Source organism: Oncorhynchus masou, chromosome 10 (genome assembly GCF_036934945.1).
Source record: "Oncorhynchus masou masou isolate Uvic2021 chromosome 10, UVic_Omas_1.1, whole genome shotgun sequence".
Lineage (NCBI taxonomy): Eukaryota > Metazoa > Chordata > Actinopteri > Salmoniformes > Salmonidae > Oncorhynchus > Oncorhynchus masou.
Genome location: NC_088221.1, coordinates 20,751,422 through 20,765,402, shown reverse-complemented (window position 1 = coordinate 20,765,402; position 13,981 = coordinate 20,751,422). Strand labels below are relative to the sequence as shown.

Below are 13,981 nucleotides of genomic sequence, written 5' to 3'. Positions count from 1 at the left end.
TGTATAATACACAAGCTAGACATAATAATGATGACTAACTTGAAAGATGAAATCTGGCTGATTAAGGTAATTTTACTCAAATAGTAGGACAGGCAATTAACTGCACCCTAAATTCATAGCTGTAGGAAGGACACAGACATTCTTTCATCTGAAATTTAAAATGAAAACCATGATTGCTGCATTGTCTTTTATTAAGGATATAAACACAAAGTACAACAACACTGTCATTCAATAACAAAGGTAAATAGCTTTTCTGTGAAAGAGAAGAGGCTACACTACCTCTAAGCAAATATTGCACTGCTTGTAAAGACAAAATATATTGCCATAGTAATCCTAAATCACTCAATATAACGTGACTGAAGAATTAATGCATACAATGAAAATGACATGTCATGCATAGTTTCCTGAGCAACATGATGCACTGCATGACTTGAGTTTACTAGCGGTGTATACTAGCGGTGACTTGAGTATACTAGGACTATTGACAAAAATAACAATATAAACAAATGAACTGGAAAAGAACTGGACCCAAATGTAACCAATAAGGTCCAGAATTACAGCCCAATAAGGTGTGTACATGTAACCAATGCAACAGTACACTGTACGTATACTTCTACGGGATGCATGGGAGTCTGATGGACCACAAGGTCGATCTTAATAAATACAGCTTAGATTGCAATGTGTGGCATCTTCCTATCCGTTTTACATACATGTACGTACACACTTTGATCTCCAGCATCCGCTCAAATCAATTGAATGAGTGTATGTTTCTATCTTTTCATATGATGAATACATGAGTCTGAGTGGGACAGGACCACTAGATCCCATGTACAGGATCACAACACCTGTGTGCTCTTACAGAGTGTTGATTAACTGTTTTGTAGACCAGTATTTCCCACAGGACCCACTGACTCCTTTTAGGTCATGCCCGATTTTCTTGAATCAGAGCTGAAGCCTGACTAGAAACATGATTTGTTTATTCGGTGGAGAAGCAGAAAATCTTGGTTACAGTTTCAAGTGGCACTAAAACCAAGCATTTAGCATTTACATGGTACATACATGGGTAGGTATTGTGTAACTGTAGGTACACATTACAGAGTATGTACAAGTGCACTACCCTTTTGTGGTTTGTGTAATTACACTTTGGCTCATTTTGATATATTGTGCATCTGTTCTTGTTTTTCCAACCACCATTTAAGAAGGGCACGACAGACAAGACCTCTCAAAAAAAAGCCTTAATAAACTGCAAGTCTCTATTTTTATATCTTAGGATGCCAGACCAAGCAAAAAGCCTCCAAAGAATCCACTGGTGATGATTACGTTTGTCTTCACAAACTCTGTGGACTGCAAGAGAGAAAGACAAATAAATATGCACATTTCATCAATTGAATTAGTAGTATGTACAAGTAAGCAGAGTCAATATTATGTTGATAGGTGTAGTTAAATTCACATTGCTTTGCCCCTTGTAGGATGAATAAAATTCTGCATTATTAAATGTTAGACATGTTATGATTACCAGCTACAGTGGGCTACCTGGTCAATAAGTGAGTTCAACTCTGGTACAGCCCTGTCAGCATTCTTCTTCAGGTGTCTCTTGGCTTTGTTGACATCCTTTTCTACTCTCTTCCAGTCCACCTGCACATAGCCACTGTGGTTGGCTATCTGGAGATTAGAATAGGAATAGAAAGTTTATATTTTCAGGATGACAAAGACCCAGAACAAAAACATAATGTACTGTAATCCATGACAATAAGTATTGTGGCTAATAATGATATTCAGACAGTCCTATGAAATGTGTTTATGAAACATTCTGATGTGTTATTCATTGATGCATCCAAGTCCAAGCTCCTCTTTGCAGTGGGTGGCCAGCTGACAGAACTCATTTAGACTTTTACACTATAAATCAAAACCTTGTGCATGCATGAAATTAAAATGAGTTTCTACCTGTAATAACAGGAATCCTCCACCTACAGCGGTAGCTGCAATCTTCCCCACCTTCTGGAAAAGATATCCTGCACACCTGCCAGTGAAAGACAACGCAAAACTCAAATGACACCCTATCCCCCATAAAGTGCTCTGCACTATACATGGAAAAAAGCATCATCTACAGAAGAGGCCTTTGTATTTTGACCACACCATGCAGAAAGCACAGTAGCATTGAATAACATGTGTGAGAGAAATCACATGATACTAAAGAACAGTCCTGAAGATGCTTAGCATAATCAATAAACCCTGGCCGGGCCTGCATGACATACCAGCCACTCACTCCCCCCAGGGCTATTTGTGTGGCCACCGAATACTTCTCAGACATAGGACCCGAATTGTTCCCACCAAATAGGCGGCCCCACCATTGTTGACGTCTGGCATATTCTGTCAGGTAGATCACCTCGCATGTGTCGTCTTCATTCTCTGGGTCTTGGGAGACAAACAAAGTTGAGCTTGATGTACAAAGGGATAATAATTAGCAGCTGTACAAGTATTTTTTTGTAATCCTTATCAGAAATGTGGTTAATTTGGCCATATGCCATTGCCAATTCTGTTTCGTTTTCGTAAGTGGGAGTCTTCAAAAAAGTCGCCTAATGTAAATCATGTAGGAGGAAAAGAGGATAGAATCTAACATTTCTAGACATATTTGTACATAAGAATCAATCCGCGTATGTGGGGAAATATAATTCTAAAATGTAAAGTAGCAAAGCGTTATTGTAGCCACTAGCCAATCATAATCATCTTCATAGAACCTATGACGTTGATACATGGAAACACACCGCCGGAGTGCGATCAGAGACCAAGAGAACAGTTTTTTTTGCGAGTACGTTTGGATATGATTTAATGCTCGATTAAGTACATTTAAGATGCAATCATTTATCCAAACATCGAAACATAAAGGTCGTTTTTGGTTTGAGTGCGGCCACTTACCCTCTTCACGATCCGCCATTTTGGAGTGCTCTGACTTGTATGTTGACAAATGCTGTCCCAGGCATGATAGGATGGTCATGGGATACGTTGTTTGCATAGTTTGTCAGACAGTCAAACATTTTAATTTCATGCATTGATTATAAAAATATCATGCTTATTTAAATAACCTTATTGGAAAGTCTCAATGCAGTTTATCATTCAATGCAGTTGTCATGAATTTAGGTTTCCTCACAAAACAAAACTGACTTAAAAAAACGTGTAACTTTTAACCAAAAATGTGCCCATTTGTATTCAAATTATACATATGCACAGAGTGAAAGCTACTGCAGAATAGGCTACTTCAGTCTGCGATTGAGGAGCAGATTCAGTTCACTAGCTATAATAGCTGAGCTGTAGCCTAAATTACTCTGATGAATGTTTTATTGTTTATTTTAATGTAATTCACATTTACAATCATCTAAGTAATTTATGAATAATATAGCCTTTGGTACTTAATGTAAAGTTAATGTGATAACATTAAACTACACATGTGAAAACGTCATCACATGTTGTAATCCAAAAAGTCATTTTCACATGAGGAATTTCGCTTGAAATCATGTGATTATCTGTAAGGGCGAGCTTTATGTAACTAGGCATATTCTATGACTGCATGATCGGTTATTATTTCATTTTTTATTAAAAGCCAAAATCCAGAGTCTGTGTTTCATCCCTTCGGCAGCCAAACAATTTAACTGACACATTCTATCAGACTAGGCTTGCTGCCTATGTGTTTGATAACCACTATGCTTAATTGAAACCAGGAGTTTGATTTGACCCCTTCCTTTGTCCCTCATAATTCACTGCTTCCTGTTCCAACACAGTGACAGGTGGCCATCTATCTCTGCCACCATGACAGTGATGACATATTTACAGCCCAGCCAATCTGTGGCAGCAGAGTTGTGGATATTCCAATCAAACTGGAAAGTGACCTATGCTCTGAGTTATCATGTCTGATTGACGAAGTTATATCTTCTGGAGGAGACAAGAACAACATTCAGCAGGATCAAGACTCCCCATATACCAGATCAGCTCTTCCTCCAATACCCAATCCTTCACCTTATGCCATATGAGTTGAACATTGAAAACAGCCCGAAATCCCCAAGACCTGTTGTGTTGTGATGGGCATGTTTTGTCAGCTCCCATATGAGTATTCCAGCATTAGGCCATTGGCATATGTCTGAAGATATCTTGCCTACAATGGCATTTTTGCGAAGACATACTTGTCTATGCATAAACACTTTAGGTAATGGATAGTGGGGAATGTTGTTGAGGACAGGACAGTCATGGGCTGATTATGAGAGATTGCTTGCTGTCAGTTAAGGTAAACTAAAGTGAACCTATTAGCATCAAGCAGTCATAGTGAATAGGACAGGTATGTTTATAAAAATGTATATTACACTTTAAGATGAGAGGTTTATACGTGAGTATAACACATTTTAGTGTAAGTCTATATATTAGGGATCTGTTTGATATAAATATAGGAACAGAACCCATACATACAGTGATAATAGACAATGAGATACAACTATGACAGCCATACTAATAGTGAATAGTGCTATAATTTTGTAAATCACTTATTACACTGTTATAACAAGCTGATAACTCAATCCCATCAAATAGCAACACTTTAGCGTGATTCTTGGCAACTGAATTTGCTGACCTGTACTCCGTCTCGTACTAGAAATACTCAGATACCTTAACCAATAATATACTTCAAAGTACAGTTAAGTAAATCATAATACAACACGGGAAACCAATCCAAAGAAGCGGAGGAGATGCGTGAAGTTGATGGTTTGTTATAAAAGTGTGTCTGATCAGGTCACATGATTACACACAGATACATTCATTGGTTACGGAGAGGAGAGGGCGTTCTTACGGTGGCGGCGTGCGTTCGCCTGTGTGACAATTACAACAACTTTGAGCTGTTCTGTGGGGGGAAGTTTATGATATTACCAAATAACGCCATATCGTAAAATCCGGCATCAACTCTACTCCATGCATTAATTGGCAATTAATACATGTAGTATTTTGTGTACAACCATGCGAGAAGAAGGCTTTTTTGGACGGGTCTTGTTTTGCTTGAGGATTTGGCAATCACTCGGCTAAGCTACGTTTTCAGTGCTGGATAAGGTGGTGTACTTTCGTTCTTATTATATTTTGGTGGAGTTTGTCGCCGCTTCCCTGTTGCTTTTTCATGAAATCGTGCGGAGTGTCGCTCGACGTTGCTGCCTCTGCTACTGCTCGAAGTCTCGGCGCTGCTGGTGATGAGGAAAATAAAATGGCGGCGGGAAAAGCGAATGAAATAGAAGAGGACTTTCCGAAGCTAACATCGCAGGAGAGAGAAAGCTTGGTCAAAATTGACAGGTTCGCGAATTAACAATGCACTTCTTTTGTATATGTTTTTCTGTGCTGAGTTTTCGTGCATTCAATTCTTAGAAAACGACGTATATATCCTCAAAGTAATACGGAACCGCCTGTGTTGTCCTATACTTTGCAGTTCACTGTTTGGATTTCAGAGGCTTCATGAAGATGGCGCCAGAACGAAGGCCTTACTGTTAAAGGTATGTCACAGATAGGACCAGTTCGCCCGTCTCCGCTAGCACTCCTGATCCCTGCATATCACCTGGAATAAGTGCCAGGGACCTCACAAAACCCTGCTTAAAAGCTGGATATTTACTAAACTTAACTAAAATCCCATTCCATTAGCAAGGGGCCAGGCGGATTTAGCAAGTGAGTGAAGATTACATCATGCCCTATCCAGTGTGAATAGTTTTATGTTGACTATCACCAGTCATGCACTTATAGTATATCACAATAGCACAGACCTGGCTTTAGAATTACATGGTAGCAAGCCAGTTAATATTATTACCACAATTTATTGTGCTGGCTATGTTAATTCTTGGGGGGCATTGTTGGCCGGTGGCTGCACACTTTTGACAGCTGAACAAACAAGACTGGTTCTAACTGGAAGGCAATAAGTTGGTCAGGAAATCATCATTCTAATGTCCGTCCCAATGTCACCAACTTCACTTGGTGACGAAATAGTGGCCCTGGCAAGTTGTAACATTATGCACGCGCTGCAATCAACGATGGACAGCTCGCGACCATGAACGTTTTCACGGCCCAAGTTAGGAGCGTCCTGTCCGGTGTAGCTGAATAACCAGTGTATACCTAGCTAGCTGCTGTTAGCATACCGTACGTGTCCTGTCTCATATATTGCCAGGTCATTGGTGTCAGGTTTGCTCGAATGGTATGTTGTTTTGTTAATTTAACGTAATAAGTCACTAGTAATAGCTGCGGATCAGCCCAAGATGGCGGGGTCGGTGGGAGAGGAGTTGGCTAACTAACGTTAGCTAGCTAGTCCATATAAAGCTAGCAAGCTACATTGTCTACTATATATATATAAACTAAATTTAATATATTAGCATGATATTATTTAACTGCTAAGCATTGAAGCAAGATGAGTAACAAAAAACGTTTTGTTTTTCGCTGCTGTTTTGATTATCCGTCGGTAGTTTGTGTAATGTAACATTAACTAACGTTAGCCACCAGTGGTGGAAAAAGTACCAATTGTCATACTTGAGTAAAAGTAAAGATAACGTTAACTTAATAGAAAATGGTTCACGCAAAAGTGAAAGTCAACCAGTAATATACTAACGTTACTTGAGTAAAAGTATTCGGTTTAAAATATACTTAAGTATCAAAAGTAAATGTAATTGCTAAAATATACTTAAGTATCAAAATTATACATTTCAATTTCCTTACATTAAGCAAGCCAAACGGCACTATTTTTATTTACAGGTAGCCAGGGACACACTTAAACACTCAGGCATAATTTACAAATTAAGCATTTATGTTTAGTGTGTCTGCCAGATCAGCTGCAGTAGGGATGACCAGGGATGTTCTCTTGATAAGTGTGTGAATTGGACAATTTTCCTGTCCTGCTAAGCATTCAAAATGTAACATACTTTTGGGTGTCAGGGAAAATGTATGGAGTAGAAAGTAAATTATTTTCTTTAGGAATGTAGTAAAGGAATAGTAAAGTACAGATACCAACAACTCCAAAAACGACTTAAATAGTACTTCCAAGTACTTTACACCACTGCACTAGGGATCAGTAGGTATCTGGCTAAACAGGCTAGATAAGGTTGTAGCTAGCTAAGGTTGTAGCTAGCTATGTCTCCACAGTGTGTCATCAACATGTGGCTATCACCACAACCCCAACCAAAGTAGTTTGCTGATTGTCTAGTAATTTTTTTATGCTTTTGATTCTCCAGTCGCCACTATATTATGTCATACAGTTTAAGAAACAAATCCAAGATTAGTTCTGCAGCAGACGAGTATTATGTCAGAGCTCGAGCTCTTATTGGTGGGACATTTGGGGCCAGCTAGCTCACGCACCGACTATACACGCGCTAAGCACTTTGTTTTGAAAAGAGCCGTCTTTATATGAACTACTCTTTGCAGTCATTTTTGTGTGTTTGTGATAGATATATGAACATGTCCCATTCACTTTGGACTTGCACCATCATATAACTGCGAAAAGCTCAAATAATATCCAGTGTGGTCACAGATAGTCGGGGGGAAGGGAGGTTTGTGGACCACCGGTTTACCCCACACTACTATGTATAGACGCATGGCTGATGAAAGACACAGGCATAGGCCTGTTACTTTCTGGTGTACTTCTCCTTTTTGTATATGTATTCTGAGATTTTGTTTAGTCAATTAACCAAGTTGAAAACCATTAACCTAACTCTGTCATCTTCATAATGCAACACTGGTACATTCATATTTATTTGACTGGTTAGGTAATGAGTCACTCTGTGAGACTTTGATGTTATGAATAATGTCTGATATAATGAGTAGAAATGTTGCTGATGCAGAGCAGAGTGAGCTATGCTTCTGCTGCTGCTGAAACTAAAAACATGTCACTTAAGGGGATTTGGACCACTGGGGATCCAGCCAGCACGACACGGAACCTTCCTCTTTTTCGCCTTTTATTTAAACCCTCTCCTCTTGGCTTCGACACATGGCATGCTTTTAGTTGATAATTAAGGAGAGAAAACAGAGCGCTAGTGTTTGCTCTGGACCCGCTCCATAAAGAGAGGTAGAGAATAAAAGGGTTGCCTTAAATTGGAAAGATTTGTTTGGTTACTGTACCGTACCATGTATGCACTAGTTCCTATTATAGAGAGGAACTCTTTAATTTTTTTAGGTTCTTCATGCCAATGGATGGACAGGCAGAAAGGGTAAGCTTAATGTAGGCTAGCCTTTATTAGGGCATATTTGGGGAGGTGGTTGGAGGTACTGTAGTGCCTACGAAGCTCATCACTAAACTAAGGACCCTGGGACTAAACACCTCCCTCTGCAACTGGACTTCCTGACGGGGCGCCCCAGGTGGTAAGAGTAGGCAAAAACATGTCTGCCATGCTGATCCTCAACACTGGGACTCCTCGGGGGTGTGTACTTAGTCCCCTCCTGTATTCCCTGTTCACTCACAACGGTGGCCAAACACGACTCCAACACCGTCATTAAGTTTGCTGACGACACAACAGTGATAGGCCTGATCACCGACAACGATGAGACAGCCTATAGGGAGGAGGTCAGAGAACTGTCAGTGTGGTGCCAGAATAACAACCTCTCCCTCAATGTGAGCAAGACAAAGGAGCTGATCGTGGACTACAGGAAAAGGCGGGCCGAACAGGCCCCCCGTTAACATCGGCGGGGCTGTAGTGGAGTGGGTTGAGAGTTTCAAGTTCCTTGGTGTCCACATCACCAACAAACTATCATGGTCCAAACATACCAAGACAGTCATGAAGAGGGGACGACAAAACCTTTTCCCCCTAAGGAGACTGAAAAGATTTGGCATGGGCCCCCAGATTCTCAAAAGGTTCTACAGCTGCACCATCGAGAGTATCCTGACCGGTTGCATCACTGCCTGGTTTGGCAACTGCTCGGCATCTGAACGTAAGGCGCTACAGAGGGTAGTGCGAACGGCCCAGTACATCACTGGGGCCAAGCATCCTGCCATCCAGGACCTATATAATAGGCGGTGTCTGAGGAAAGCCCATACAATTTTCAGAGACTGCAGCATCTACACCCAAGCCAGCAGCTTAGAACCCCCCCCCCCCCCTTGTACACTGCTGCTACTCTCTGTTTGTTTGTCACCTATGCAGTCACTTCGCCCCCACCTACATGTACAGATTACCTCAACTAGCATGTACCCCTGCCCTGCACACTGACTCGATACCGGTGCTCCCTGTATATAGCCTTGTTATTCTTATTGTGTTACCTTTTACTATTACTTTTTATTTTAGCCTGCTTGGTAAATATTTTCTTCTTGAACTGCAATGTTGGTTAAGGGCTTGTAAGTAAGCATTTCACGGTGAAGCCTACACTTGTTTATCCCATGTGTAACTCTGTGTTGTTTTTGTTAGACTGCTTTGCTTTATCTTGGCCAGATCACAGTTGTAAATGAGAACTTGTTCTCAACTGGCCTACCTGGTGAAATAAATAAAATAAAAGTATCCACTTCTTGTATACGGAGCATGTGACAAATAAAGTTTGATTTGATTCACTATTATTCTACAATGTATAAAATAGTAAAAATATAGAAAAACCCTTGAATGAGTAGGTTTATATTTTTTTATTTCTTTGTCCTCTCTCCGAGGACTTCAGGCCAGTATGGTACAAGGCACCTATGGCCCCTAAGCCCCCTCTCAGGCCTTCTTTCAAACTACCTGTGAGATCTATTGTATGCTGTATTTAACTTTGAATAGTCTATTTCTATAAGAAATGGTAAGAAAATTATGTCCAGCAAGCTATTCCTGTCTCGCTTTTACTGCATGGGACTCCAATATCTAAGGAGCGTTTTTTTTAAAGGAGAGCCCAGCGTATTGCACAAGAAACAACCAACAATACAGTTCAAGAAGTTGAGTTTAAAAAATATTTACTAAATAAACTAAAGTAATACAAAAAAAAGTAACACAATAAAATAACAATAATGAGGCTATATACAGGGGGTACTGGTACTGAGTCAATGTGCGGGGGTACAGGTTAGTTGAGGTAATTTGTAAATGTTGGTAGGGGTAAAGTGACTATGCATATATAATAAACAGTGAGTAGCAGCAGTGTAAAAACAAAGGGGGTGTCATCAATTTAAATAGTCCAGGTGGCCATTTAATTAATTGTTAAGCAATCTTATGGCTTGGGGGTAGAAGTTAAGGAGCCTTTTGGACCTAGACTTGGAACTCCTTTATCGCTTGCCATGCGGTAGCAGAGAGAACAGTATATGACTTGGTCGACTAGAGACTCTTTTTTTGGACCTTCCTCTGACACTGCCTAGTATATAGGTCCTGGGTGGCAGGAGGCTTGGCCCCAGTAATGTGTTGGGCTGTACGCACTTCCCTCTGTAGCGCCTTACGGTCAGATACAGAGCAGTTTCCATATCAGGCGGTAATGCAACCGGTTAGTATGGTATCGATGGTGCAGCTGTAGAACGTTTTGAGGATCTGGGACCCCTGACACATATTTTCAGTCTCCTGGGGGGCAAAATGCGTTGTGCCCTCTTCATGACTGTCTTTGGACAATGATAGTTTGTTAAGGAACTTGAAACTCTGGATGAAATTTCAAAGGAGTTGATAGAGAGACAGGCTGTGAGAGAGTGCTCGCGCGTGCACTGATATTAAAGCAACGGTATTCAAGTGACAGACTTTTCTAAAAAAAAATATAATTCCTTAATTACAAAACAAGGTGACCCCCAAAAGCCAGATGCAGATGGGTAAATTAGACGCTTATTCAGTCTTTATATTACTGTATCGTAGACTATGTTGCAGCGAATGTAGGCCTACCTGTCACAAGAAAAAGTTGCCATGATGAGATGCTAGGTCTACACATGAAGTGTGAATTGCGCTCCATTCTGAGATGGTCTCTTTGTCCCCACCCTGAGTGGTGATTCATCATGCAGAGGCCATAGAGAAGCCAGATTTAGATATGTCATGTAATTTAACAGTTCCATTTCACGCAATGCTGTTCATATAAATAATTTATTATAATTTACCAGTTTCTTGCTGTTATTTATCCTGGAAAAGGGAGTCGTTTTGGGCGGTAAATCTCGGTAACCGGGTTCCCGCCATTCAACCCTAGTACTGTACTAACACTCTCTTTGTTTGGACATTTGGCAGATGTTTGAATACTAAACCTGGGTGTGTGTTTATTTTTGGGCTCGAACAAAAGCCTGCCACCACATAGCTCTCCAGGACCAGGGTTGGCTGGGGGACCACTGTGTTTAAAGCAGAGGTTGGAACCTAAATTATTTCACAATGGTTTAGATCTTAACAGAACCACTAATTGTTTTTTGTTTTGTTCCACTCCACTGTTCGTACCAGCAAAATAAAGTGCTGAACCGGTTCGAACCCCCAAAATATAAAACAACTTTTTTTCTTCTTTCGGTTCCTTTTTTAACCTGTGAAATCCACCAGGTTTTTAATTTATTATATATTATTATTTTTAAACTTTTAGCTAATTCAATTACTTCACCAATCAGTGTGGATAGAGTAGGCAAGCTATCACATGCATGATAGGCTACACTAGCCTATGGTGCAAAATGTGACAAATGTTGCAGGTGGGAAGGGCGTTTAAAAAAAACCATTTAAGTTGAAAGGGGCAACGCAAAAACAATATACACGTAGTGTACAAAACAAGCTCTTTCCATGACAGACTGACCAGGTGAATCCAGGTGACAGCTATGATCCCTTAATCATGTCACGTGTTAAATCCACTTCAATCAGTGTAGATTAAGTGGAGGATACAGGTTAAAGACAGGTTTTTAAACCTTGCAACAATTGAGACATTGATTGTGTGAATATTATACCTGTATAACCATTCAAATCAGGTAAACAAAACGTATGTTGCAATACCCAACAGTGGCTTTCATAATGATACATGAATCAGATGGTGTTCCCAGGAAATGGCTATTGGGAAAGTCCTCATTATGCCCCTTTGGAGACATGGTTTCCAATCGGAATATCCAGTAGGATTCTGTTTGCAAAAGAAGTCTATAGGAATGGTGGGTTAACTGCCTTGTTCAGGGGCAGGAAGACAGATTTTCACCTTGTCCAATCTTGCAACCTTACAGTTAACTCGTCCAACGCAATAACGACTTGCCTCTTTCTCGTTGCACTCCACAAGGAGACTGCCTGTTACGCAAATGCAGTAAGCCAAGGTAAGTTGCTAGCTAGCATTAAATTTATCTTATAAAAAACAATCAATCATAATCACTAGTTAACTACACATGGTTGATGATATTACTAGATACTATCTAGCATGTCCTGCGTTGCATATAATCTGACTGAGCATACAAGTATCTAAGTATCTGACTGAGCAGTGGTAGGCAGAAGCAGGCGCATAAATATTAATTCCATCAGCACTTTTGTGCATTTTGACAGCAGCTCTTCGTTGCGCGTCAAGCATTGTGCTGACGAGATGAGGCTCGTGTAACCGAAGTGAAATGGGTAGCTAGTTATCGCGCTCTAATTATCATTGTGTTGCTGGTTCGAGCCCAGGTAGGGGCAAGGAGAAGGACGGAAGCTATACTGTTACACTGGAAATACTAAAGTGCCTATCAGAACATCCAATAGTCAAAGGTTAAAGAAATACAAATGGTATAGAGGGAAATAGTCCTATAATTCCTACAACCTAAAACTTCTTATCTGGGAATATTGAAGACTCCTGTTAAAAGGAACCACCAGTTTTCATATGTTCTCATGTTTTGAGCAAGGAACTGAAACGTTAGCTTTCTTACATAGCACATATTGCACTTTTACTTTCTTCTCCAACACTTTGTTTTTGCATTATTTAAACCAAATTGAATTGAATTGTTTCATTATTTACTTGAGGCTAAATTGATTTTATTGATGTATTATATTAAGTTAAAATAAGTGTTCATTCAGTATTGTTGAAATTGTCATTATTACAAATACATTTTTAAAAATTGTCCGATTTAATCGGTATCGGCTTTTTTGATCCTTCAATAATCGGTATCAGGCGCTGAAAAATCTTAATCGGTCGACCTCTACTTTCAACCTTTCTAGGGCAGGCGTACCGCTAGCGGAACCCCTCGACAACATTCCGCTGAAAAGGCAGCGTGCGCAAAAAATATTTTTGAAATATGTAACTTTCACACGTTAACAAGTCCAAAACAGCAAATGAAAGAGAAACTTCTTGTTAATCTACCCATCATATCCGATTTCAAAAATGCTTTACAGCGAAAGCACAACATATGATTATGTTAGGTCACCGCCAAGTCAAAAAACACAGCCATTTTTGCAGCCAAAGATAAGAGTCACAAAAATAGAGAAATATAGATAAATGTCACGCCCTGACCTTAGCTAGTGTTTTGCACCTTACAGGACTGTTTCGGTTTCGGTTATTTGCTTTGTTATTTTTGTTTAGTGTTCAGTGTAAATAAAAATCATGAACACTTACCACGCTGCGCTTTGGTCCGATTCCTCTTCAGACGACAAAAACCGTTACAATAAAATTCATCACTAACCTGATATTTATCAGATGACACTCATAGGACATCATGTTACACAATACATGTATGTTTTGTTCGATAATGTGCATATTTATATCCAAAAATCTCAGTGTACATTGGCACGTTACGTGCAGTAATGTTTTGATTCCAACACATCCGGTGATTTTACAGAAATACTCATAATAAACATTGATAAAAGATACAAGTGTTATTCACAGAATTCTATTAATTACTAAAAAATCATACAATGTGATTTTCTGGATTTTTGTTTTAGATTCCGTCTCTCACAGTTGAAGTGTACCTATGATAAAAAATTACAGACCTCTACATGCTTTGTAAGTAGGAAACACTGCCGATTTTGCAGGTTATCAAATACTTGTTCTCCCCGCTGTACCTTTGACTATTGGATGTTCTTATAGGCACTTTAGTATTGCCAGTGTAACAGTATAGCTTCCATCCCTCTCCTCGCCGCTACCTGGGCTCGAACCA

General features: G+C 39.8%; 2 protein-coding genes across 3 annotated transcripts in view; one reads left to right on the top strand and one right to left on the bottom strand.

Annotated features, from left to right (window-relative positions):
• Positions 1–172: 172 nt before the first annotated feature.
• LOC135547305 (FUN14 domain-containing protein 1-like) lies at positions 173–3,015 on the bottom strand. Of its 2 annotated transcripts, none has more exons than XM_064976163.1 (5): positions 2,917–3,015; positions 2,256–2,415; positions 1,945–2,020; positions 1,517–1,662; positions 173–1,344 (listed from the first exon to the last, which is right to left on the bottom strand). In XM_064976163.1, exons 1-5 carry the CDS (start codon positions 3,011–3,013, stop codon positions 1,329–1,331), a joined length of 495 nt encoding a protein of 164 aa, XP_064832235.1. In that variant the 5' UTR covers positions 3,014–3,015; the 3' UTR covers positions 173–1,328. The 2 variants fall into 2 exon arrangements, with proteins under 2 accessions (XP_064832235.1, XP_064832234.1); XM_064976162.1 differs by having other exon boundaries at positions 1,534–1,662.
• A 1,799-nt stretch (positions 3,016–4,814) lies between these two features.
• The window catches only part of kdm6a (lysine (K)-specific demethylase 6A), a 93,914-nt gene continuing 84,747 nt past the window's right edge, over positions 4,815–13,981 (top strand). Inside the window, 2 exon segments of the mRNA XM_064976161.1 lie at positions 4,815–5,319; positions 5,453–5,516. Coding sequence (XP_064832233.1) covers positions 5,150–5,319; positions 5,453–5,516 — 234 coding nt within the window. The 5' untranslated portion in view covers positions 4,815–5,149.